The 27,729-nt window shown below is 36.4% G+C and overlaps 1 protein-coding gene across 1 annotated transcript in view; it reads left to right on the forward strand.

Moving 5' to 3' along the window:
* CLNK (cytokine dependent hematopoietic cell linker) overlaps positions 1 to 27,729 on the forward strand; it is a 53,332-nt gene that overhangs the window by 12,242 nt on the left and 13,361 nt on the right. Inside the window, exons 3-12 of the mRNA XM_027457387.3 lie at positions 8,473 to 8,544; positions 9,526 to 9,575; positions 13,641 to 13,681; positions 16,146 to 16,308; positions 17,956 to 18,035; positions 18,342 to 18,387; positions 20,855 to 20,883; positions 21,229 to 21,245; positions 21,945 to 22,073; positions 25,138 to 25,165. Coding sequence (XP_027313188.2) covers positions 8,473 to 8,544; positions 9,526 to 9,575; positions 13,641 to 13,681; positions 16,146 to 16,308; positions 17,956 to 18,035; positions 18,342 to 18,387; positions 20,855 to 20,883; positions 21,229 to 21,245; positions 21,945 to 22,073; positions 25,138 to 25,165 — 655 coding nt within the window. The remainder of the gene's footprint in view (positions 1 to 8,472; positions 8,545 to 9,525; positions 9,576 to 13,640; positions 13,682 to 16,145; positions 16,309 to 17,955; positions 18,036 to 18,341; positions 18,388 to 20,854; positions 20,884 to 21,228; positions 21,246 to 21,944; positions 22,074 to 25,137; positions 25,166 to 27,729) is intronic.

Here is a 27,729-nt window from a genome sequence, read left to right on the forward strand (position 1 = left end):
GTGGTGTAACGTGTGATTCATAGATATTAAGGACATGGATATAGGTTTACAGTGCAGTAGCAGTAAGCTGGAGTCCTTTTACATATTTCCTTTCTGCTTTGGACAGGATAATTTTATTTTTCCTGAGTACTAAAAGCTATACTTTAGGCTAGACCCTATGTCTATGGTGTAAGGATCAACCATTTCTACTTTTATTTTATATGGAGATTATTCCACCTTGATTCGGATAGAGTGAAATTAAACTAAAATCTGCTTACCTGTCAGCTCCTTCCTGGAAGCAGATGGACAGGGAAGGACAGAAATGGCATATTCTTTCAGTTCCATATGGTTAAGTGTCTGTCACATGTAATGGGTTTGCTCAGCTTGTTTTACAATTTGCTGTTGTAGAGCAGAAGCAAACCATCCATATTACAGCAAAAAGGAGGGAATTTTGATTCTGATACTTAACTCAGAGTCAAACGTCTTCTGAAACAGGTTTTCCTGGGGCTATGGTAAAATTGCCAGATCCCCATATATGCTAGAAAGGGGTATATGTAATGACAACACCCCGGGCAGTTCTGGTTGCACAGTCCTGGTTCCACAGTGCTGGCAGGTAGCTTCAGCCAGCACTACATGCTCTGAGATAAGATGTCATCTGCCTTCTTCTTGTCTGCTCCCAGGGTATTGCTCATCTGTGCAAGAGGAAGGAGATGATAAACCTTCAGCTTCTCTGCCTCCTCAGATTAAATATTTTGGTATTCTTTAAGCAAGTGGAAAGCTAGAAGGCTTTGGATTCCTGTTTCACTCCAAAGCACTAGGGAGAGAATTATGAAGTTAAATATTTTTCCTCAGACAACCCCTTATGTACAGGGATTTGCACTTGTCATTGCAAGATGCAAGGGCATCTTGCAAATAACCAGAGTATCCAAATGTGTGGACTTAAAAAGCCAGAAAAAGCCAGTAAAAATAACTTGGTAGGTAGCTACACAGAACACATCTGGAAACAATACTGCTTTTAGAAGGCAACAGAAAAATAAGTTAAAATCTATATATGAACCTTTTGAAAGACATATATTACAGGTAAAATTGCCTTCAGAGGGAATGTTTTCAAATTTTGCAAGTCTTCAGAGAGTATCTGTTACCAGAATCTTCAAAAAAAAAGTAAAACATATTTGCTTCCCATTCATATCTTTGCTCTTCATTCCAGAAGAAACTCTCTACCATTTAGATGTCAAAAATCCCAAGGGGCTGCACAGAAACAATGGAATATGAAAATGAAAATAGTCATGGTGATACAACCCTACACCTCTAGGAAGTATTAGTATCATCCCAGGACCAAATTCAGATGAGGCATTATACTTGAATTACACTGATTTCTACGGTCACAAATCACGGTGCTTCTAATGTATATCTTTATTATTATGTCACTATAAACCGTTTTATATGCATTAAGGTATTCCCTCAGTCTTGCTCATTCACGTTACTGTTTAAGTACTTGGATTTAAAAATATGAAAACCATATCCATATTTGGTTCATCAATGCTTTTCCTGATCTTCTCATAGAATACATGATGTCAGGTGAGTTTGGAAAAACTCACTGAGAGACCATTTTTATTCACACTTAATAAGCATTTCTATTTCAAGCCACTGTTAGCCTAATCTCCCTACTCTATATTATGCCGTGACAGAGCTGTTATTATAGATAAGAAAGTGCTTGGCATAAACATGCACAATAATATGAACAGTAACCACAGGAACCGAAAGCCTCCCACTAGCATTTTTCCAAGTGTCAAATGTCTGTGGTTACCTTTCAGGTATCCAAGGTCCCTGCCCCTCCTGACAACATATGTTCAGCCAGCTTGACAGTTTTATTAGGGGTTCATGCTGCTGGCCCTAAGTGTTTGCATTGAGGTGACAGAACTGGTTGCTATCCTTAAACAAGTACATATTGTATAATATAATATACAATATTTATATTCTAATGTATATAATAGATACTATATGCAGAGAGAGAGAATATATTTATTCTACTGTTTTGTGTGTATATATATATATAAATGATCTGTATTTGATATATTTATACATATGCAATGTGTACATGCATATATAGAGACTATATGTATGTATATATATATACACAAGGTGCTGCCTTTTGCATTGTATTCCTTTAAGGAGACATACAGGAAGGGTAAGGCATGGAGGAGGCAGCCCCATGGTTCATACTCCTTTCTTCAAGGGCAAAATGTTCGTGCCATACCTCCCTGAGGAAGCTTTGCAATGTGGTTCGTATTATATTGAAGCATTTGGCTTGAAGTGTCCCAAAACACTGTTGCTGTTTGAATATGTTTTGCCTGATTTGATAGCAGAGTTCTGGGGAGGAATCTCTGCCAAACTCCAAATCTTTTCCAGGCATTTCTCTGCACAGCATGGAATCACGCACAACAACAAAACATAAATCTACATTTTGCAACAGTAATTTCTTAAAAGGGCCAGTCTTTGTAAGTGTTTGCAAATAAGGTTGAGTAAAATCTTTCCTTCTCCTTAAAGATCACAAAGCCTGGCTTGAAATGTGCCTTAGCATTATCCTGTCTTTTTCTTCAGACACAATGGGTTATCATTTTTCTCTCCTTTTAATCTCTTTCAACCCATGCAAAATCACCTGGCTAGGATTCATTACAGCCACTCCAAGCCAGATGAGACAAATAAAAGTGTCTTCTGTGCGTCTTAATTGTCAGTCTGAATACCTGTATTACCCAGTAGTAGAGAGATGGGAATGATAACATGTTCACCAAAGGAGCTGTTTCCTGATAAAGGTAGCTTTAAAATCTTTTAATATATTGTAAGTGGAATTTCAAAGAGCTGGCATTTTGCTGATTGCTAATGCAGTTTGGCACTAAGGAAATGTTTCTGTTCAACACTTCTAAAATCCATATTTAATCAATAGGATAAGTAATTATTGTTCATTTTACTTGTGTTCCTGTGGGTTTATTTTAACTGATATTATGGTGATCGGTTGGTATGTTTATACATCTATATATAACATTTTAAATGTTGCCAAGGAAACCTACAGCACTTTTTTTTTTTTTTTAAGAAAATAATTCAAATGAATCGTGCCAGTCAGAATTCAAATCATTTTGTAAATGAGCTGTTACATAATTATACTAAGAGAATATAGCCTATAATATTTATTATTATGCTCCTAACATTCACTTTAGGTTAAAAAAAAAAAAAAAAAAGATATACTTGGAGGCTTGGAGGATCACAGCTGAAGTCATTTAAAGATGTTAATCATATAAGCATCTGTTTTAGGCAGCTTTTTGTCTGATGTCACTGCACTGAGCACAATGCTTCCACAGATGATCTTATTACTGATTCATAAAAACTGACCTTTACAAATTAAAACAAACCAAAAAAAAAAAAAAAAAAAAAGAGCTAATTTCCAGGACAGTGTCTGGGACTGATTTCAGAAAAGTGGTTGGGCCTCTGCGTCAGACCTGCAGGATGCTTATGTGTCTGCATTCAAAACCATCAACAAAACACGAGATGCAAAGGTTTTCACTCACTACCTCCCATGGGTAGACCAATGCCTAAACAGTCTCTAAGCTGTGGCTATCTCCCCAAAGAACTTCCCTCAAATTTTAGTGCTGAGTACAGTGTCATATGTTGTGGGACATTCCTTTGGTCAGCTGGGGCCAGCTATCCTGCTCTGTCCCTTCCCAACTCCTGGGGAACAGAGAGGGAAGAAAATTGAGCCTTGACACTGAGCAGTCACTGCTCAGCTACAGCCAAAACAGTGGAGCATTATCAACATTGTTTGAGCCACAAAGCCAAAATACAGCCCCATATGGGCTGCTGTGAAGATGATTAACTTCATCCCAGCCAGACCCAGTACGGCACACTGCAAATTATCTCAAGTACATAGAAAGGTAACTGTGCTGGCCCAAAACTACCTCAAAAGGACTTAGAAGATCAATGTATGCCACAGGCAATTTGGAGTACAGAGGCTCCATGTTAGCCTGTTAAAGGTTCTAAATAACCCTGCTCAGATGTTCTTCCCATGTGTACCTCCTACCCACCACTGGCATCAGTCCCAAAATTACTGTTTCCGCCTCTAAGTGGGATGGTAGCAGTAGGAAAGCTCTCCTGCTGTCCTTCTGCACATAATTATGGGATTCAGGAAAAGGAAGATTTGGACGCACATCCTCCTGAGCTCCAACGGGAGGCCAGGCAGGGTGTATTCAGGCACCCAAAATGTCAATGCATCCCCATATTGAGGTAACTTTGTGTGGTGGTTTTACCGTGCTGGGCAGCTAAACCCCACAACCGCTCTCTCATTCCCCCTCCTTTAGATGAGGAGGGGGAGAAGTAAAGCAAAGAACAACTCACGGGTTGAGATAAGGATAATTTAATTAAAGGGAAATAATTAAAAATAATTATAATAATTAAATAAAGACTACCATGAACTAAACAATTTAACTAAGGGGAAATAAAAAGGGAAAGGGGAAAGGGAGGGGAAAAAAAGGAAAATAAAAAGAAGGGAGGAAAACAAACAAACAAAATAAATGAAAGCTATATGGAAGTGCAGAGGAAAGAAATTACTCTCTACTTCCCACAAATGAGCGATGATTGACCACGTCCTTGAAGCAAGGCCTCAACGCACGCAGCCGGTGTTCGAGAGGAGGACCGACGTCTTCCAAACGAGAGCCCACCCCTCCCCTCTTCTTCCTGTTTCCACCTTTTATTGCTGAATGTGACATCACATGGTATGGAATATCCCTTTGGTTGGTTTAGGTCACCTGCCCTAGTGATGTTTCTCTCCTCACCTTTTGCCCACCCCCTAGGAGGGTTAGAGAAAGGCCTAATACTGTGCCACTGCTGCTCAGCAGTAGACACAACACTGGTGTGATAACACTGCTGTTCCAGCTACAAGTACAGAGTACGGCACTGTATGGGCTGCTGCCGGGAAAGTTAACATTCCAGCCAGACCCAGTACACTTTGAAATTCTCTTCAGTAGTGAGCCAGATTCAATCAAGCCAGATTCATGATCTCTCTTATTTCCTGTCACTTCCAAATGTGAACTAACTCTCTTCTGTGCACTCCCTGAGAGGTTTTTTTGAGTGTTCTCTGCTGTTAGATTTAAACATTACTTCTGCCCTACTGACTTCAGTTATGCTTAATCAGGGCCACAACAGCAGTGGCCAAGCCTCCTCCTAAGCCAAACCCTACTGCTAGGTAACAATGTCTGTAGAGAAAGATGTTACCAGAAAATGCAGTGAACAGTATGATGCACTTTCAAACCACCTCATAACAGAATGGCCTTGAGATTGCAACATCCCCAAAATCTAATCATGCTGCCGTGTGCAGTGCACACAGCACATTTAGACACAAGTCAGGAAACAAATTGTGTTTTGAATGACACCGTCCCTTATTAATTGCCCTGGTAAACATTTTTATTCAGAAAATTACTTCAAGGTATGGATTCGGATAATCAGAGTGAAAAATACTAGGATCCTTCTTTTGTGTTAAGTAGACAATAAAATGTAATACTTATCTCTTTGTAAAGTAGTAAAGATACAAAGATTGCTTTCTCTTTCCAGACAGGTACCTAAGCTTTCGCACCAGGGACTGACCCCCTTCAGATGCTTACAGTAGCACAGGGTTGCATACTCCATGATTTCCTCCTTTCCTTCTAACCAAACTTTTTTTTTTTTCGCCTTCAGCTTATTGTTTTGTTCCCTATTTGTTGGTGGCATCCACATCTTTTCTTGTTTTATGCATTCTTTGACTTTACGATTGTGAATCATCTAGCACAGCGAAGATCTATTCTTTGAGACAAGCTCTCACAAATTTCTGCCAAAACAAATAAATATGCAAATAACTGCAAAAGTAAGTAACTACGGAAACAAATAACCACAATAATGTTTAGCCAATAGGGAATTGCTTCTGAATACTTTGGGACGAATGATGGCATTTACAATCTCTCGTGAAGAAAAATTTGACACAGGAGTATGGGAGGGTGTTTGGAATGTAGTAATTGATGGAACAAAGCATCAGGCAATATTGAACTGCTTCATGTAAAGTACTGCAGGCAGAGAAGAACCGATATGATAGCTATTTTTGTTCTTCTTATTTCATTGTTGAAATAGTAGAAAAGAGAGAGAATAAAGGTAAAAAGAAAAGGATTTGTCTCTTTTACCGTCAAATTTCAGCTATTGATTTAGTCATTCTTTACTCCTGGCAAGTAAAATTTACCCTAGTAATTATCCCCTTAAATGCTGGGAAGTAAGTAAACTTCCAGATGGAGTAACATAGTTACAAATTTTGTGACTCTGGGAAATTCTCAGATTTTGAAACAGGAACTTTTATACATCCAATTCGTCACGAATTAATCATAACTTATTGCAAGGAACTCATCAAGAGGAATTCAGCTGACATTAATGTAAATGTTATTTTTATTGCTTAAGGTGCTCCATTACAGTTTGTCTGCAGTAAAATATTAGTCAGGAAGCCTACCCTAGATTTTCTTCTTGCTATGTCTTCTGGCCATACACAATGTAACCTGGATCTTGAGCTAAATAGGTTTTGCTGATCTCTCTGTGCCAGTAAAGTGCCCTGTCAAAGACATGCAATTTAGGTTTCTGTATCTGGTCAATCTCAAATGTGTAACAGATGAAAAATATTCTAAAACATAGCCAGATAAATGAAATTCTACATATCCCTTAAGTTAGAAGTGAAAGGGTCTTATAATGCATAGAAAAAAAAAAAAAAAAAGAAAAAAAAAAAAGCCTTTTGCAGAAGGAGGGAGCAATGTCACTGTAGTATTGACCAGAGAATGAAGAAAATTCCATGAAAGAAAAAATGCATTGGCACTGTAATTAGACACAGGGATTTAAGAAATGGCATATCTGTATTTCAAAGCAAAAAATGTAAAAGTGGGCTTTTTGTAATCTTTTTAGGCAAGGGAGGGATTTTGTTAACATAGGTCACCCAAAAAGTGCAGAATGTCTCCACAATCTGAACCCATGATAAGCTTCTGACAAATCGTGTCCCATTAACAGTATTAGTTACCTTTAACATGTCTGTGGTTCTGAAGGACTTATGTAGGTAACCAGCAAAAGAGGTATTCAACCTCAGTGCTGCATCTCACATGCAGAAAAAAAAAAGAAAGAAAAAAAAAGGAAAAAAAAAAAAAAAACATACAAAGGGGACTAAAATAGTTTCCTGCTGCAGGCAAAGGAGAACTTGGCAGAAGGTCACTTTTCAGGTGCATGTTGGGAAATTCACCATGCAGAAGGGTTGGTGACAAATGCTACAAATTCAAGCACACAAAAATTGCATTCACTGTATTTATAACATTTATATGCAATAGGCATTTGCATTTGTAATACATACTTCAGTAAGTGGAATTGGGAAGTTTTGCAGAGAATGAAATTGTTCTCTTAAAGGAAAAACAAACAGTTGATATACATGAATATTAAAGAGAATAGAGCTGACAGACATCAGTTACTGTTTGTGTTTTTGATGTTCTAGAGAGATAACTCAGCACTTAAAATTTAACCATTTATACTTCTAGTAGCTGGAGAATACAACAAGATTTTTAAAACTCTTGACTGGCAAACTGAGAAATAGGCAAAGTCCAAAATTCTCTACAGTTATAGCCACTGTTCAAAAATATCTCTCATGCCAAACAAAATCAAACCTTTTTGCATTTGTGACCATTAGTATTTACATGTTGACAGAAAAATTATTTATCAATGTGCCCATTCAAATATTAATTAAAGGATTATTTTTTTTTATGAATTTTGGAGCATATTTATAATGAAAAAAATCAAATTTGATTTGGTATTACTAACTATAGGATCTATTATGAACTTAGAGTAAACTGGTCAGGACTGAGCCCCAGTGAAATCGTTCAAGAGAACATGACCAACTTGACTATTTGTAGGCATTATTTAGCAAGATAATCCTAACTCTTTTGCTGCAAACACTGAAGTCTCTTGTAGTTAAATAGTAAAAGTTGAAATCTTCTCTGTTTCAAATTACTTTCTTTTACATGAGTAAAATTATGTGATCTGTAGGGCTCAAGAGCAACCAGAAGTGGAGGACTAAGAGAACAGGTCCCTGTTACTTTGATATATACATGGCTTGTGTTTAGCAAGTGTTTTAGTATCAGAAGAGATCTTGGATACGTGACCTGGGTTTTAATTCCTATTCAGCTGTACAAGACTTTAATAAGTACTGTACAGTAAAGAAACCAAAGCACTGGATGCAGGATTATAGTGTTTGGGGTATTTTGTTGTTTATATTTTTTACAAATCAGAAAGAAAGAAAGAAAGGCCAGCAAATATATTCCACCAGAGGGTGGAAATGTTTGAGGGAGAAAAAGGAATCATTTACATAAATGTGTTTCCCAGACTTGAAAATTTGAAAACTCACATTTCTTTCCCATTTACTGCTACTTGCTAACAATAGTCTTTGTTCAATTGTGTCAGAGCTAACAGGAAGACCAGAGTACAGTGCCTGACAGATTCAAACAGCATAAAGAAAACTATACCAAAAAACAGGTAAGTGAATAAATTACCTTTTAAGGCATCCATAAGTGACTTTAATAAAAGCTTTGGTTTTCATACACCCATGTTTTAAGCAGAAGACAGCAAAGACCAGATTAATCTAGTGTGGTTTACATACTGCTAGCTGAACAGGAAACCACTGAGCTTCACTCTGTTCGAAAGCAGCTGCTAACCTAAATTATGTTGTAATTCCAAGAGTGGGTCCTCAGAAAGTAGGTAAAATAAGTGTGTATTACTGTACTCCTGATGTGATCCCTGTCTGCATATTCACTGTAAATAATAATTCTTCTTGTTGTTTCTGAATACTAAGTACTGCTACTGTGAAGATGTATACATGTTTATGTTGCTGGACAGACTGATACAGAGACAAAGTCCAGTAGGTAAAGAGGGTGATTGTGAGAAAACTATCGTCCACAGCACCAGGGTTAGGTCAAGACCTGTCAATGCATTTCTTCTGTACTCAATATGTCTCATATATTCCCTGTGTCTGAGTAATAGCAGGATGGAGGAATGCCATGTCAGAGTTGGGGGAAATCATGATACCTGTGGGGGTTGGCAGAAGGGGAAGGGTGCCATGTAGAGTGGTACAGCTGCACGCTAAAAGAAAGATTTAGGTCGTATCTCTCCAAGCAAATTCATCCCTGAAATGATAAACTGAAGATGCTGTCAATAAGGCAGTTACAATATTTATGCCTAAAATTAATATTAGCAATATCAGTAGTGTTCTCTATAGCTGCACCAAATTTGGGGCTGTAAATGATTAAAAAAAAAAAAAAAAAGTACAGTTTGACCATTTTGTTGACCAATTTGTTGAATTTCCATGTCTATGGAATTGTTTTTCAAATGTAAATTATTATCCTTGCAACTTTCATTTATTCTATTAAACTAGATTGTATGATTGTATGTAAAGTTTAATAGAGCAATGGTAATTTCTAATATTTAAATCGATTTTTTTTTTCTTTTTTATGTTCTTAGGTCTTGTCCAAACATACTTGCAGAAATGAATCTGGAAATACATCCAAAAGGTAAAATTCATTCAGTACTGGAAAAAAAAAAAAAAAAAAAAAAAAGTGCTGTAACATATCTTTTTACCTTACTGATTAGTGATGGTTTCTGGTATGCAAGGAACAAAGGGCCAGAACATTTTAATGTGATTTAAAAAAAAAAAAAAAGAATTGTAAAAAAAAAAAAGGAAAAGAAAACTAACTTCTCGGATACCTACTAATGAAAAAAAAAAAAAAAAAAGTGTTTATTTCCAGGCTGCTCCAAAAAAAAATGTTGGCTTCATGATGCTATATACTGAAAAAAAAAAACATTACATAAGTTATCTTCTTGCTGGAAACTGAAAATATTACATTGGCTGCTGACTTCTAGAAAGCAGTTGAGGGAATTTAAAAAGACTCACCTGTTTTAAAACAGTCACTTTTGTTGTTGTTCCAAAACAATGGGACAATGACATACGAGCTCTAAATCTGATTCCACGACAGTTATGGTCAATGTTAAGCATGTGTTTAATTCCCAGTGATTTCATAAGTAAAGCACTGCTTCTTCTCAAGTCAGTGGAAAATGATACCATATTTCACACCTTTAGCTGAGCTTACAGATATTCAATGCAAAACATACAAAATTATCTAACTAAATAGGTGCATAATCAGATAAATCTATTTAGTATACCATATATTTATTGTGTTATGTGAAGTTTTCTTAAATGTATATCAGTACAATACAGAAGATTTTGATTTAAGTCTGGGAAAAAAAGTAAAAGTCGTTCTGAAAAAATAACCCAACAGTCTAACATCTTACTGCAGGTCTTTTATTCCCTGTGGATAACTGACATATCACAAAAGCTTAACATAACTGGCATTTATTCACATACCTTTTTCACAGTCTCTGAGGAGAAGCCTGCCTAGCCTTTTCCTTGGTCTTGGAATTGAATCTGTGCAATTTATGAAGGTTCTGCTTGTCTTGCCTAGCTCCCCTAGAGGCTAAGGGAAAATGCCAAGCATTTTACACAGTACTTTTGGACCAGACAGAAAAAAGTGATACTGAAAACTCCTCTGCAGGTTCTTCCTTGCAGTATTCCATCTTTTTTTTTTTTTTCTTTTTCTTTCTTTTTTTTTTTTCCTTCTATTGAAGAGGTTAGGAGACACTCTGTAAGTATGACAAGGTTTATTGAAACATAACCCACAACATTTTATTGTTTTCTGTCACTTGCTGAAACACCGCAAAAATGACTGAAAAAAACCACAGCACATTCTCAGACCCACAAAAGTCTGTGAGAATAGATCTATCTTCTGCTTTCTCATTTAAATATGGACTAGATTTCTGAGATCAGATTTGCATGCACAAATTGTTAACCAGTCACTCTTTTGGTCAGACTCTTTTAGGTCAAAATAAAAAGCAAGCAAGATGGTCACAAAACGCACACAATTTTATTCTGCTACTAAGTAAACAAATTTAATTTCTTCACTTTTGTCCTTTGACATCAGGCATTCTCTGTCAGCTGGCAGAAACACACCCACATGTATGCCATAGAAATCCAACACCTTACTATTGTTACAACTATTATACAGTATACACCATCTATTAATTTCACAGAGGATACAGTGAAGCAACAAGAAATTTTAAGACTGATTATGGAATGTTCAGTCTCTATAGCTTGAGGAAACTCCCACCAGTTGCAAGTTGTTAACTTCACTGAAAAAAACAATGATGTGAGAATGTCCACCTGATTGAAAACTACCTGACACAAAGACGGAGAGAGACTAAGAGAGCTGGTGTTGTTCAGCCTGGAGAATAGAAGACTCCAGGGAAATGTTATTGTTAGTTGCCTTATGTTACAGTTAGTTGCCTTTCAGTAATTAAATGGGCATACAGAAAAGATGGAGAGAGACTATTTAGCAGGACCTGCAGTGACAGGACAAGGGGCAAGAGTTTTAAACTGAAGAGGGTAGATTTAGGTTGGATATAAGGAATAAATTCTTTGCTGTGAGGATGTTGAGGCACTGGAACAGGTTGCCCAGGGAAGCTATGGATGTCCCATCCATGGAGGTGCTAAAGGCCAGGCTGGATGGGACTTTGAGCAACTTGGTCTGGTGGGAGGTGTCCATTGCTGTGGCAGGGGGTTGGAACTGGGTGATCTTTAAGGTCCCTTCCAACCCAAACCATTCTACAACTGTTTGATTCTGTCTTCTTTTATACCTGTACAATAGGGAATGGAAGCCAGGGAATTGGAAGTTCCAGGGCAATATATATAGTAAACAGAAGAAATTGTCTCTCTGTGAGTGGTGAGTCTCTGACAGCCTTCCACCACCCAGATGGCAATCAGCACTTTTCATTCTGCAAACCCAATATGTCTAGCATAGTTGACAAAATGAAATATTCATCTTCACTTCCAAAATGTCATCTTTAAAATAACAGGAGGAGCAGTTTCTCTCTGGTTTGCACTCCTCAGCTAGCACAGAGCAAATATTTGGGAACTTACCTTATGTAAAGGGAACGCCCACAGAATACCACAACTCTATCTCTCCCTTCACTGGCATTGTGCAGGGATGCAGTTCCTCCAAACTGTGGTGATCCTTGGGTAACAGAATATGTTATAAACTAACCTGGACATAAATTTGTAAATCAATGTTAGATATCAGTAAATCAACCCAAAGGTTCGCATCAGCCCATTTTTGGCATTAAGCCATGAAATGTGTAGGTAATAACTTTGATGTTTACCACTATTTTACATTCATGTTGTTCATGTTATTCTGTGGGAGATAAAATGACCATTTTTATTAACAGATGTACAAAAGCGACAATTTAAAGACACTGACTGTTTTTTCATTGTTATATTGTCACCATCTAATTATCCTCTCATCTCCATCGGTTTTCCTCAGTGTCATTGATTTAACTGGGCTTACTTCTAATTCACACCAGCGTAACAAAACAGATGAAACAGAAAATCAGATAACTATTTTGCATGAATAATTCTCCTCCTTGTCAATGACCCTCCAAGTAGAGATAAGAGCACTATGTACATTTTACAAATGAACATTGAATGCCATCTGCTGGGGCATACAACACTCTGCAATATCAGGCTTATGTGCTCTTCAGACCTGTAAAATAATAATAATAATAATAATAATAATAATAATAATAATAATAATAATAATAATAATAATAATAATAATAATAATAATAATAATAATAATAATAATAATAAGTCTTGATAGAACCTTCATTCTCTGCTTTTGAAACCAGGCCATTTTTGAAACCAGCACAGGTGAAAGATGTGGCTAAGGGTTCATTTCAACAGCTCAGAACTAGGGCACTTACTGGGCAAGGACATACTGTGGCCATTTTGCATTTACCAGTCACGAGATTAAATGTGTAAACCAGGTTAAGGGTGAAACTAAGGACTCTCTTCTCAAGTGAACACACTGTCTCTTGTTCACCAGCCCCTTAGCCCTGTAACATGGTTTCTTGGCTAAACCATTAAACAGCATCTATGGGCAAACAGTCACCAGCTGTAAGAGTTTACAGGCTGGTAGATGGAGTGCTCTTATCTTGGGAATCATGGCTGTGAAGCTTCTCAAGCTGAAACCAGAGTCACATCTCCAGGGCAAGTGCTGCAAGTGCTGTGCTATTATTACAGAAAAGACATCAGCACAACTGCTTTTCTCATTCAGTCTTGAAGGCAGGAGGCCACATTTGCTTGTACCACTAAAGGAACAAGATATGTTTCTATCCAGAAGAGGGATTTCCAGTCCTGGGTCCCCATGCTCAACACTTGGAGTTCTGCCCTAGGCAAGCAAAACTCAGAAGAGAGGTAGGAGATGGAGCACATCCTTCTCTGAGTGTTTTCTGTGGGTGCACTTATACAAGCTAGTGGTTGTGGATCCTATTGCTACATAGCTACTTCCTTGTGCATTGTATATGTCAAAAAACTCTTGGGTGGATTTGCTTCTGCTCCTTTGTATCAGTCACTGATCTGTAAAATACTGTGCCACTGACAAATTTTTATTACTCTATGTAATCTACTAGTTATTATATCATCTTCTACAGAATTACATCTGCTGACATTTTTTCTCCATTTCATACAGAATATGAGAGAAGGAGCGTTCTCACTAATGCACATTTTTCTGTAAGTATCATGCTGATCTTCCTAGCATTTTATATTCCTTTCACCTCTACGTGTGTGCTAATATTGTCTTGGTTACAGCACTGGTAACAGAACATGTAGTCCTCACTGTTAATGTAAAATAAAGCATGAGAATTTTTTAATTACGTAGGATAACTTTAACTTTGTTTTAATGGGAGCTAGATAAGTGAAGTCCATGTATGGTATGCATCTAAAATGCACCTTTATTATAAGGTCATGCAAAATTAACAGGAGTCAAGCTGAGCAAGTATGTAAATCATAAACCTTGAGCTGTAATACAAAACCAATGCAAATAAAATCTGGAAAGATAACAGTATACATTTTAATATCTTCCAATTTGTATCTGAAGGATGATTTTGAGTTTCAGCTGTTAAGTGATGCATAAAAGACTGCAAATACCTTACAAGGTACAGAAAGATTAAAAGAAAGCAGAGGTCCATTGCATAATGAAGAAGTTAAACAAATAAAGGATGACAGAGGAAGGCTGCTGTAATCGATACTGTGGCTGCTTCAGGTTTCGTAGAAAGCTTAATTACATTCACACACTATATGGATTTAATAAAAACTAGAAGGCAGTCATGGTGAAAAGCAGAACTGGGAAAGAGCTGCTGGGAGAATATTTATTTATGCTAAAGCACTTAAGGAAGTATTCAAAGTAATTTTTGAGATATTAATTTATTATCTTTGGGAACTCTTCAAGGAGTCATAGGTTCCTAAAGCAGCGGAGAACAAAAGTAATGTCAATTTTTTACAAGTAAGAAAGCAGACTGAGGGCTCATTGGATACCTGGAGAGACTATTACACAAAGTCAGTTTGAAAGCATCTTTTGGAAATATTAAATATGTTTAGTTAAAAAGAAAAAGCTGTTAGTGTGAACATGAAGAACCACTCATTGAACCAAAATAATTTCCTTTTTGGCAGAAATATGAGCATGCTGGGGAGAAATAAAACAGTAGATGTGATATATCTTGATTTTTGTTATTATTCTTATGTTTGTATTCTTATGACCTGCTTATGACACTGTCTCATAAGCAAATTATGGAAACCTGTCCTAGGTTAATATGTTTAAAGTGTTTGCACAATTGATTGAAAAATATCCACCCTCAGTCTAGTTCACAGTGGACCTGCTGCTAAATTGGAAAGAGTTATCCAGAAGAATACCCTGCAAATGCAGGTATCCTGCAGGGGTATGTCTAGGGTGTGGTGATATTCTTTTGTGCAATATGTACAGTTATAAAAAGGCATACCTCACCCTGAAATGTATGGTCAAAAGCACTATATTCTAGGATGTCCACTTGGTGTTTTCATAAAGCTGTGTACAACCTGGAGAGAGTTTCTAGGAAAGTAACACTGGGGATATGAGGTTCAAGATCCTTTTGGGGATATAAGGTTCAAAATCCTTTGAGTTGTCTGAGCTCAGAAAAGCTTTAAAGAATTGTTCTTGTTTAGTCTAGGAATGAAAAGATAGACTAAAAGGAAATATAATTACAGACATTAAATGTAATGAAGGTTGAAATACAGTGGATAGTAATCAATTTTTTTGTGTGTGTGTATATGTCCTTGGAGTATGAAACAAATTGGTTTAATTTGTAGCACTCAAGAGAAAAAGCATTAACTGAAAGGATAGTTAACTAGTGGAAGAAGACACCTCAGGAAGCTATCGATTCCCTATTACTAGCAAATTCAAGAACACATTAAAACAAACATCAGAGAAGATCCAGGTATGCTGTGAGTGCGTGGATATACCTATACTGTCTCCAGCAGCAAAACATTATTAACTGAGCTGCTGAGTGCCCTCAGCTGAGTTGATATGGCAATAATCTCAGCTATGTGCTGCCTGTGCATTTCTCCTCCAGAAGGAAGCCAGAAGTGATGTCCCAGCATGTAAACAGTGAGTAAGACGTGTGGGGCAGGACTCCAGAAAGAAATCTTGAGCAAACCTGATCCAAGCATATAGACACATCCAGAGACATCTTGAGTCAATTGGACTGCTAATTTGCTAGCATGAAATCCCCAAAACAGTATATGCTTTTATTTTAAAGCATGAAAATTGTGATGAGCTAGTTGATATATTCTTGCAAGTAACATATGTAAACAGTCAGTACAATACAAATACCACATGGATAATATTATAATGAAAGGCATAGTTTCAAATGTCTGCAATGATCATAAAATTAAACACTCTCAATGCATTTTCAAGAGTGCTGACAGGCAGATTCAAATTGAGATTTAAGCTGCCTCCCAACAGGGTATTTTATGAATCAAAATAAAAAATGTTGAGCTTCAAAACTCTTGCTCAATTACTTTTCAACCCTTCAATTTCCATCAGAAAATGTTCTGTGTACCAAAATATCTTGTTCTGGCCATTACCTATTTCCAAATCTGAAATTAATCTTGAACTTAAACTTATTTGCATTACCTATGCATCTCTACCTCTTTTATCCAGGACAAAAATTTCACAGGGGAGGATCAGGCTGACTTCAAATCATGCTCTGAGCTATACGGGCAGGAAGAAGATGATTATGAGACAATAAATTCTTCCACTCTGGAACCCACCCATGCTTTGAGAATCCTTCCTCCCAAACCTCTACAGGAATCTGAATATGCAGGTATATTTTTTCTGTTTGCTGAAAGTAGGCCAAACCTATACATAAATAGTAACAGTACTATTGTTTTTATTTCATTCTTGGTGTTTGTTTTATTGCTATAATTTAATTGAAAAATAAAGAACTAGTGAACAGGATCAAGAGAGGAGCTTTGTCTGCACCTTAACATTCAACAGTTACCCCATTTTTCCATTAGATTATATTAAATCAATATTTACATGCTACTTTTTGTTGTTTTTGTTTGTTTATTTGCTTGTTTCATTTTGCTATTGACTTCCTGGAAGAAATTCTATAATCCCACCTGAAATCTGTAAAAACTGATTAATCAAATCCACAACCTTTACAGAAAAGCCCACTGCTATTTAAGCCTATTTAAAAAAAAAAAAAAAAAAAAAAAAAAGGTTCCTCCAGATGATAATTTGATAATTTGCAGATGAATTAATGCAGCACTCTTTTTAAAGATATTTTCTGCTGCTTTTAATATCAAAAATTAACAATTACTTTGAACGCATTTCTCAGGCATTCTTAACTTTACAAGATGGCTGCATTAGTCAAGTTTTGGATTACTAAAGCAATCTGAAGTCAAATTTAATGCCCAAAACATGGCTAGAAGCCGTGGATTATGGAGATTCTAAACTGTTTTCAAAACAAAAAAATAAAAAATACATAAATGGAGGAAATGCTAGATGAGGAAGAATGGAAAACAGATGCCGAAAATAATATGAATTTTATACGTATATAAAAGGTTGCGCCAGTTCATATCAAAGTCTGTGAAGATTTTTCCATTAGTTCTTGTGTGAGTGAGTTTGATGTCTAAACAAATAAATGACTTTTTATGTGAGTAAATTTAGCAGATCACAATCAGTCTGAACATCCAAAGAGTCATTTGGACATTTTGTTTGGATAAGAGTTATCTCAGTTAGAAAAGATTTTAAGTCAACAGCCAGTACCGTCTGTGGTTTATGTAACTGTCCTGAAATATCAAAACAAAACTTTTAATTTTTATGTTTTTGGAGAAAACACATTAAACAAAAAGCTGCCTTTTACCTGCATGTTTGGCCCACTAACTATGATGTAGCAGTGACAGAAGAGTGATGAAGGTATGAAAATGTATTCAGAAAGGCAAAAATCCATGCTACCATCCCATTTTGTCATCTTTCCTAGAAAAATAAAAATGCCCTTGAGGTACAAAGTTAATAACTTGAAAACATGCCAGTTAACAATCTGCGCATTTCCTTTAGAGGGCAACAGGTGCAGTATTTATTAGAAGCTAAAGTAAAAATTAAGATGTTCTCTGGAGACCAACCCCCTCCACCCTCGCTAAAGCCAAACAACTCATTCAAAAAGGCTGTTGGCATCTCCAAGAACAAATGTTCCAGTGAAAAAGGGAATCACTGATATGTTCACAGCCTACATCAAACATCTGCCTTAACTGTGCATCAGCTTACAAAAGCTTATTTTTTTATTTTTTTTTACCACAGTGAGGTATGCCTCAATACCATTACTAAAATACTGTGGAAGTTCAGAAAAGACAAAATGAAAATGCTATAAAAATGGCATCACCTGACCTTGTAAACAAGTTCTAAACCTGTTCATATTGACACAGCATTACTGAATTACTAAGGCTTACTTTTTCTTCCTCTTATACAGACAAACGTTATCTGATGCCTTCAGGTATCACTTCTGAGATGAGCAGCCATCACCCGTCTCAGTCACCTCAATATTTGGCTGTAAGTAAAGACCTTAAACTCTGTTCACAAATGTTACTTCCTTTTTTCTGTAACATCATTTAAAGCTACAGGCAGTCCAGTCAAAATCTTAGCCAAGTAACATTTGATTTTTTCCAAAGTCACAAAGGTTCCTGTTTCACTTTGCAACAATGCACTCTCTACTAATTATTGTTTGTTGATGCCTAAAGTCAAAACTGAATCTACAAAGTATTTGGGGCATCCCGGTGAAGAATAGACTTTTTTTTACTAGCTACGGTTTCAAAGAACAATGCCTAAGATCACATCTTTACTTTGTTTTATTAACAGAAATGCACGTCCGCTCTAGAGGGGAGGAGCATGGTGACTATTAGAGGTATAATTATAAAATCTGTTTCTGCAATCAGAAGTAGAATATGGTGATTCCATATTTAGCTTTGTTACATTGGTACACACTGAAGATGGTAGAAAATACAGTTTTCAGAACAGCAGCTGCTTTCCAAATTAAACCTGCTGCAAAATTTGGAATGCTGTTTTGACAACCAAACATTTCAGTAATTATTTACCAAAGAATATATATTTTATCCAATGAGCACCTTGTTTCTCAGTGGAAATATATTTATAAAAGCTATCTGACAATGTTCTCCTACTCAGAAAATGCCAAGTCTATAGTATTACCTGGTATATATTTGTTTCTCCACTGCGTTTGTTCTATTTCTTGAGACAAATTTGTAGACAGACTGCAATCGTATTCTTCAAGAATTTAATGAGGCCTCTGACTCTGAAATCCTTTAATTTACAATTTTACTCAATAATAATTTTCTTTTAAAAAGTATATTTATAAATACTTTTCTATATACATTTCAATATGTTTGATATACTTTAGATATAGCAAAATATCATGAAATCAAGTACTGAAGAATTAAATATATTTCACCTTGAAAGGGAATTATGATTTTTCTCTTATCATTTCAAATCTTTGAACCATATTTGCTAAATATGGACAGAAAAAATGCAATTACCAAAATATGATCCCTTTCTATGTTTGATGTAAAGGCTGATTTTCAGAGAGTAAGTATTACATTTGACCAGTCAGAAAAATAATACAAAGAATTCCATAAAAAAAGAATCTGTTTAAATTTTTCCTTTTATTTCATACTTTAATTCAAATCATTGAGCCAAGTAATTCCTGCAGATGATGAGAAAGTAAGCAGTATAAATTCACAAAATTAAAGGTTAGACTGAATCTTGTGAGATTATATATCTCACATTATATTATATATATAATATATCTTATATAGTAATTATATATAATGTATAATAATAATAATAAAATTATATAATATATATTATATGTGAAATACTGATATAGCTTGTACGAAAACTGAACTGAGAGAAATACTAAGCAAGACAGCTTCAAAATCTAAAGAAATTAGTAGGAAAGGTCCTACTGACAGTTGGACAGTTTGATAAAGCCTCAAATTCCACAACAATTTACGAGTTGGCTATATGTGTTTGCCTGCCTTCCTGAGACATGTGCTATCAGGAAATATGAAACAAGGACAATGCATGAAGGTAAATTAAACTGCAATTTGAAGGTGTAACTTAAATATATTTTTGAGCACTTCCTGAGCTAATAGTACTTGCAGAGTAATCTGATAGTTTTAGATAGTAACTACACTATTGAATTTGTCTTATTTATTCTAATACACAGTGCTATTAGTAGCTTTGCCACAAGATGGCATAAACAGCACAAAATAATTTTTTTCAACAGCTATTTTCTAGAATGGTTAAACATTTAAGGTGTCAGTATTTTAGTTCAGAGCAACTTACTGTGGCTTACCTGAAGGGGAACTTAGGTTGTTTTGCATCACTTTTCACTTTACCTATGATGTCAGTATATAGAACTTCTGAAAATACCTTCAAAACTAAACTCTAATGCAAATAGAGTAAAATAATTTTTACTAGTAAGATGTTCTATGTGCATTTAAATAATCAGTCAAATTGTGGTAAATTTGGAAACAGCAATGACAAAAAGCATATATTTACTTTCATTTTTAACAAAATAGATCAAAAAAAAGTCCTACATAACTTGATAAGCACACATATAAAGTCTCTGAGCAGTGTTTAAATTTTCAAATTACATGAAAAAATTCTCACTTTCAAATATTTCATTTTGAAATCCAGAGAAAAAAGCAAACTTCACTGCTTATCAAGCATCATGAAGAGTTTTTAGTTTGCTTTATTTTATATTTTGAGCTGAGAAGCTGAGATAATCAAAAATACTTTTTGTTGTTGTTTGATTGGTTGTTTGGTTGGTTTGCTTAGCTTTGCTTTGTTGTTTTTGTTTGTTTGCTTGTTTGTTTTTTCCCTGCTCTACCTTCAGGTAATTTCTAGTTACGTCTCTTATGAAACAAACGTTTGTGAGTGATATTGAAAAGATTTACCTGTCTACTATACCAGAAGACTCTCAGGACTTCCAGGACTGCCACAATTATAAAAGAACAAGTAGTCTACTGTTTAATTGGAAAGAAGCACAAGTTTGTTTGAGAAGGAGTTTGGTTGAGAAGGACAGTTTGTTTGAGAAGGACAAGTTTGGTTGAGAAGGAGTTTTAAATTGCATCTGAATCTATCTCCAAATCCATCCTTAAAAAAGGCTAAATAAAGTACAGATTTAACAAAACCCACATGTGATGAGACAACAAGGAGTTCTGGAGGTAGAACAGGATGGCGGGTGGATGGGGGTGGACTGCCAATAATAACAATACTGGAATAAGCCTATTATTTTATTTGTGGGTTATATGGACAGCAGTCTATTAACAAATATTATTAACTTTCTTTAGGAGAAAGAGGGAAAATACATGGACCCCAGGTAAGCAGAATCTCTCATCAGTTAGATTTTTTACAGGGCATTTTGCCATTGAAAGTTTTTTAAAAGCACACTCCAATTTTGCTCGCACTAACTGAAGGATGAGAGAACTTGTGTCTGTAGTCCTACATTATCTCACTTATTTATATTCATGGTTTGTATAGGCATCTTTTACCTCTCAGTGACTTTAAAGTGGCATATTAAAGTATGATGTTATGTGTTGTGGAGTACATAAAACTTTGACTGCTGACACAGACATGCCTGCTTAATGTAAGATAGCAATACTTATTTTAGTAAAACAAGGAAGAAATGCTTAAATGTATTTTTGTTTTCTCTCTTTCCTAACAGCCTTTCCCTCCTCCACGGTAAGATAAGAGATGGCTTTTGTACATTTCTCAAATGGGTGCTCAGGGCACTGAGTGCTGACGAGTGCTCACATCCAGCTGTAGCAGTTGTAATCACTCCCACAGAGACAGGCCAAGCTCTATGCCATGAATATGTATGACTACATTTTTCTATGATACGCCCACAAAAAAAAAAAAAAAAAAAAAAAAAGTTTTTTTCCAATCTCATACAATAATAATTGCTATAGTTAATAGACACCTTCAAGAGGTAAACCAGAAATTCCAAGCTTATTCTTCACCATCTATATTGAATGCAATAAGAGCTGTAAATTGGTTTAAAATGTGATAAGAATTACAGATATTCAAATTATTTCTTAAGTAAACTGCAGCGTATTCTGCAGCTGGGCTCTATGCACAGCTGTACCCACCCAGAGATGTCAGCACTAAAGAGCTGTATTTGGCACATACCAGTGAAGTGTATGAAAGTACTGTTAAGTGGCATGGAACATAGTACAGTAATGTCTTGCAAATGTAGAATATTATCCAAAATTACTTTTGCTATTGAATCCTGGACCTGAGCTAAATTCAGCACAAATACATTGAAAAAATCTTGGAAAATTCCTGTATTTTCCTTTTTTGAGCTTGCAGTTACAACAGACATAATTCTTATGCCTCCTTTATACCCTACAAGTTCTTCCAATTCTCCTTTGACTTCTTCAGGCCACTGAAGACACTGCCAAAGCAATATCAACCACTTCCTCCAGAGCCAAAGATAAGCAGCCAGGTCTCCCACACCAGGAAAACGCTCAGCCAAGCACACACCTTTCCAATATCAGCAAAGCTCACAAGGTACTGCTATGTTTCTTCATGCTGATTGCCTGAAAATTGAAACACTCTCCCTGACAAAATCACCAGACTTTACCTCCGTTGCACCTCTGCTTTTACTTAAGGAAAATAAATGTTGATTCTTTAGACAGCTGTGAATAATCAAGAGAAGTGGTATTTAGAGTAATCTGATACTAACATTTTTTTAAAGAAAAAAAATACCAAAATATCAGTAAAGTAAAGGGGCAGAAAAGTAGAAGTTGAAAAGGAGAAGAAAAGTAGACTAAAAGTCATGAACACTTAGTATAAGGTTTGTCCTACTTTTTTTTTTCCTGACATTTAGAGGTTTTGCAACCACTTCCAAGCAAAAATAATAGCACTTGCTTAGCACAGTTGGTGAATGAAGTAATAGCAAACCATGTGATGGGAATATACACTGACTGTGCCAGAGAAATACAAAAATATCTCCATAACCCAAGGATACTACATTCAGCAAAAGAAATCTGCAGCTAGAAGTCTTGCTCCAGCCCGAGACCAGTCCTTTATACCAGATCCCTGTAGCCCATCCACCGTCATACAACACACAGCAGAGCATGGATCTGCAGCACAAACCACTTGTGTCCAGCTCTATGGCAGACCATATGCATGTCAAGTTATGAGACTGTCTGCTTTTTTCATGCAACAAGCATGCTTAGCCACATGAGCATGAATGTATGCTGCTCACTGCCATGGAAACAGATGCACTCCTGCTGTGTGACCAAAACACACGTGTGTAAATGGGGAAGGTGGTGGGCATGTGCTGGGAACAGGAGTGGTATGTACGTATCCTGGGGCCACAGGGTATAATGCTCAGATGCCTCTCTGCAAACCTATCGCAGCCAGATGTTTCAGCCCAAAGAAGATATGTCAGTTTTGTCCATCCTTCAACAAATAGTTTCAATTTCAGTTCGTCAAGTTGGAATTTTGCTTCATTTTGCAAACGTCACCTCAGTCTAAATCCTATAGTATAAATACCACAGAGAAAGAAAAAAAAAAAGCAGCTTACAAACCCATTAAGTAATCTTCTACTCCAAGTATAGGAGTCAAAAGAGAAGCTCTCTAAGGAGCTGACTCTAAGTATGTTTTATTTTTTCCTAAATGGTTCTTAAATTCTTTTTCATGGATTAAGTTACAGAAACTTTCAGTTAAGACATTTTATTAATATGAAGTACCTTCATATTCAGATGTGTGACCTGACCTACAGCTGAGAAGTTCCAAATCCCATGACTGATCCCTTCCCTTCATAGGATAGCATATAAAATTGAAAGTTGTGAGAACTATTTCAAGCTGTGTTTGCCAGCAGTCATCAGTATGCAAAGTGCTAGAATTCAAAAGGTCTTATTACAAAGCCAAAGTCTGTAATATAAATAGGTGTAATTTCTTATTGTAGAAGTAAGGGGTGGCAGCAAAAAATCATAACCACAATGCTCTGTATTGCAGTTATAAATACTAAAATCATTCTAATATTTTTTTTAACTGTCATAGTATTTTGTTTGTTTGTTTGTTTGTTTGTTTGTTTCAATCACAGGAGTAAGGGAAGTGGCCAATACTAAGACCATACATGATCTGGGAAGGCATTTCACAAATTTCCCACACAAGCATTTCACTCAAAATATTTGTCACCCATCACCAATCCAATCACAGCTCTGCAGGGAGAAAACATATGCATGGACTGCAGTATGGAGTAGTGCAGCACTACACCATTATCTGCCAGATTGTAAGCAAAGCTGTCAAACTGCAGGCATGATTTAGGAGTGCACATCCTATTTTCCAACAAGATTTGGAAGACCTATAAAATTACACATTGTTAATTATACACTCTATAAACATCTGCATAAAATATGGGCATGTACAAGATGCTGGAATGTATCTGAGAAGCTTTGGCAAGGTTTAAATATGTGATAAATGTGTGGCCGTACAAGTGGCGTGTCCACTTGTAGAGGAGTCCTCCCTGAAAATACATCTTTAGTACCTCTTTACTATGCACCCAGCATCCTACATATGGGCTTTTCCTTGTCAAATAATGACCTCAGAATCCAAGCCAATGAATTGCACTTGCTAACACAAAAGCATCTTTCCAAACCCAAAACAGCATGATGCCATTTCCCCTTGTCACTTGGTGCTTGGGGGAAGAGCCTGATCCCTACCTCATTATAGCCTCCGTTAAGTCAACTGTACAGTGTGATAAGGTCAGCCCTGAACCTCCTCTCCTCTAGGCTAAACAAACCCAGTTCCCTCAGTCGCTACTGTGAGACCTGTTTTCTAGATGTTTCACCAGCCTCAATGCCCATCTTTGGACATGCTCCAGCATGTTGATATCCTTGTTGTTTTACGTTCATAAATAACTTATAAAATTTAGACCTCTATCTCTTTTGCTATGAAATGCAAGCTGCTGAAAAGTTTGTTCATCCAACAAAATATGCCAGATTTGATACATTGTCCCTTTTGAGGGGGAGAATACTGCCTGATGCTCCTTCTCATTAGGGGAAGATGTTCCTGTTGACCAGGCATATCAGGAGAAGGCAGAAAAATACCTAAATACCAGCTTGAATCAGGACCAGGAAAAGCATTCTACACTTCTCTTTATCTGTTTGCATCTTAAGTTCCTGGTTTGCATTTCCTTTTGTGTACACTTTGCATTCTGCCACCATGAATGTTTCATTTTTGAAACTCTTCAGTCTTCAAGAAAATCTGTTTATAGCTGACTTTAAAGTTTCTAATAAGATTTTTAGCATGAGAGTAAGAGCAGAGAAGAAAGCTCATAATCTTTCATATCACTTCTCCCTTCCCTCAGAATCAATCCTTACAAAGACTTTTTTCATTTACCATAATGAATTCTGCGGATACTGTTCTTCTTTTATGGAAGTCCATAACCTTTTCCTGCAAATAATTTATGTCAAAAAATAACCAGCCTCTGAATTTTTATTACAGTAATAAAATGCCAAGGGCTGTTAATTTTCAGTGATGATGTAACCAAAGTATTTAAGTACTCAAAGTCATTTTTTATTTTATGATAATGATTTTTTTCATATAATTCTTTCTTTTCCAGGCATATATCTCTTAGGGAACTCAATGAAGTAAGTAATCATCTTTGTATACATTATTACCACCAAAAGCATACACATTTCATGTCTGCATAGCTTCGAAAGTACCATTATTTCAGTCACAACTTAGCCTGTTAGGTAGAAACACTATAATAACCATATTAGCTTTGGGTCATAAATATATCTATTTTTAATGTGTGTAGTACTTTCAAAATGGCTACTCTGTGAATGACAGCTAAGATCCTGAAGTTGTTTTCAGAAATAAAAACCCAAACAGTGCATAGCAACCTCCCCAGGTATCCAAATAAAAGAACATATCCTAAGTGCCAAAAGCTGCAGATGTCTGAAAGATGTGCAGAAGGGAGGCACTTGTACTCTGAAGGCCAGTGATGCTGAGCTCCTGTGTGCAACAGAGGCCATAAAGGCTCTCACTCCTCACTCTCACCTCCAAGCTGAGCTCCCCTCCCAGTGCAGCCTGCAGCCCCGCACCAGCTGCCTGTGGCCAGAGGGCAGAAACTGAGAGATGATGCCATGAACTCACCTGTAGGCATAAATACAACATAAAGCATTATCTTTTCTCAGAGACTGGTAAAGGCAAGTGATTTTTTTTTTTTTTCATATCCCAGTTTCTGTAAAAAAAAGTTTTTAGAAAGTTCCTTTACCACCTAATCTATCTATCAATGAAGTAAAGCAGAAAAAATGAGCTTAGCAAAAAAAAAAAAAAAGGGCGGGGGGATACTTATGACAAACAGAAAATTCTTAGTGGTTTCCTGTAAGATGTATTAAGAGATACAGTCCTTAGAATAATGTAGAATGTTAAAGGCTGTAAAATTCAGAGATGATGGGTTATAATCTATGTTATTTTGTGTTTTTTACTGTGTTCTATTTGTTACAGTAATAGATTTTTTAAACGTTTTTATCTCATTACAAGGGAACAAAGGAAAGAAAGTAATTTCTACACTAAGTTAAGTCCAGCCATTTCCTATCACAGAAGCTGTATCACAAACCCATAAACTAATCTAGCTCTAACTTCAAAATCCTTTGATTTTTTCTGATCCAAAGCTCTGAATGGGAGGCTATCGCAGAACCTCACCCTCATGATTGCTTTGAAAGATTTTTCAAAACATTCTGTGATAGCAATATTGTAATTAACAATTAAAGCCCCCAAAAAATGCACTTCTGCCAAGAAAGATAATATTTTAACACAAAAATCTTTGTCTTCTCCTAGATGATGACTCATTACCAAATATAAAAATAACCCCAAGAACAACAAATATCTTACATCTGTAACTAATATTTCTGGCACTGTACAGCTGCACAAAAGCTGCAGTTCCTAGTAAGTTCATAGTTTAGCTACATCTTAAGGAGAAATGCTGTATATTTCATAACATGGATCACTTCCCATCTGTATAGATCCTAAGACATAGATAGCTTCAATGTGACTCAGAGGAGACAGGATATGCTCTTGTTAAGTTTTTGTACATCAAACTGCAGGTCAAAATGGTTGAGAGCAGAGCTACCACTCGACAGGACCCAGATGAGCTGTAGGAAAGGGTCAGGAGGAGCTCACTCACCAGAGCACATCTGGAATGCTTCACAAGGAGCTGCTGGCAGGCAGGAGCAGGATGGACATAGGGTCACCAACACTATCAGGGTGTGCAGCCCTTGCCCTGTGAAATGAGGCTGACAGGCCTGGATTCCCTGAGGAAACCCCAGGGGAACCTCTTAGCAGCCTTCCAAAACCCAAAAGAAGGTTATCAAGAAGAAGGCAGAGGCTGGCGCTTTACAGAGTACACAGCTGAAGTACAAGAGGCAATGATCACAAATTGAAACTAGGAAGATTTCAACCAGAAGTAAGGAAAACAAAAAAAACAAAAAAATTATGAGGGCAATTTCAAGAGTGTTGGAACAGGTTGCCCAGACGGGCTGTGAAATCTATGTTCTGTGGGTCTGCAGGACTCAGCTGGACAAAGCTCTGAGCCCTGGCCTCATCAACTAGCTTAGTCTTTGAGCAGGGGTTTGGTCCAATGACCTGCCTAGGTCCTGTCCAATCTGAATAGCACTATGAATTTCTAAGTAATGTAAAAACATTAATGGGGAGGTAAGTTTTAAGGAAGACTTAAAAAAAAACACCATTTACAAAGAGTGATTTTTTTTCTTCTGTTTAATCTAATGTATTATATTCTCATGTGTATCAATTTAATAATCAAAATGATCACTATTCTTGCATGAATCAAAATACTACAGAAATATAGTGAAAGTTTATCCAACTATAGTCTCTAGACACCTATCTATTGTTCACTTCTCTGCAATATATTATGCTGTACTAAGACTCCCCACACAGTGATTTTGAATGAAGTATCTGCCATGACAGTTAAAGTAACTGTACTATTAAAGGGTCTGAAAAGAAATGACTGATTTTCATCTTTGGATAGTGTATCTCCAGTCAATCAAATTAATCTCTTGAATTCACAGAAGATTGGTTGAGGAAAACCATATTGTAAATTAAGCTGATGAACGACAGTGATCATGAAACATGATCGTGATACACCCTGTGTTCACTTATACCCCTAAACATTCATTTCTCATTGTTGCCA

The sequence above is a fragment of the Anas platyrhynchos genome, chromosome 4 (assembly GCF_047663525.1).
Source record: "Anas platyrhynchos isolate ZD024472 breed Pekin duck chromosome 4, IASCAAS_PekinDuck_T2T, whole genome shotgun sequence".
NCBI lineage: Eukaryota > Metazoa > Chordata > Aves > Anseriformes > Anatidae > Anas > Anas platyrhynchos.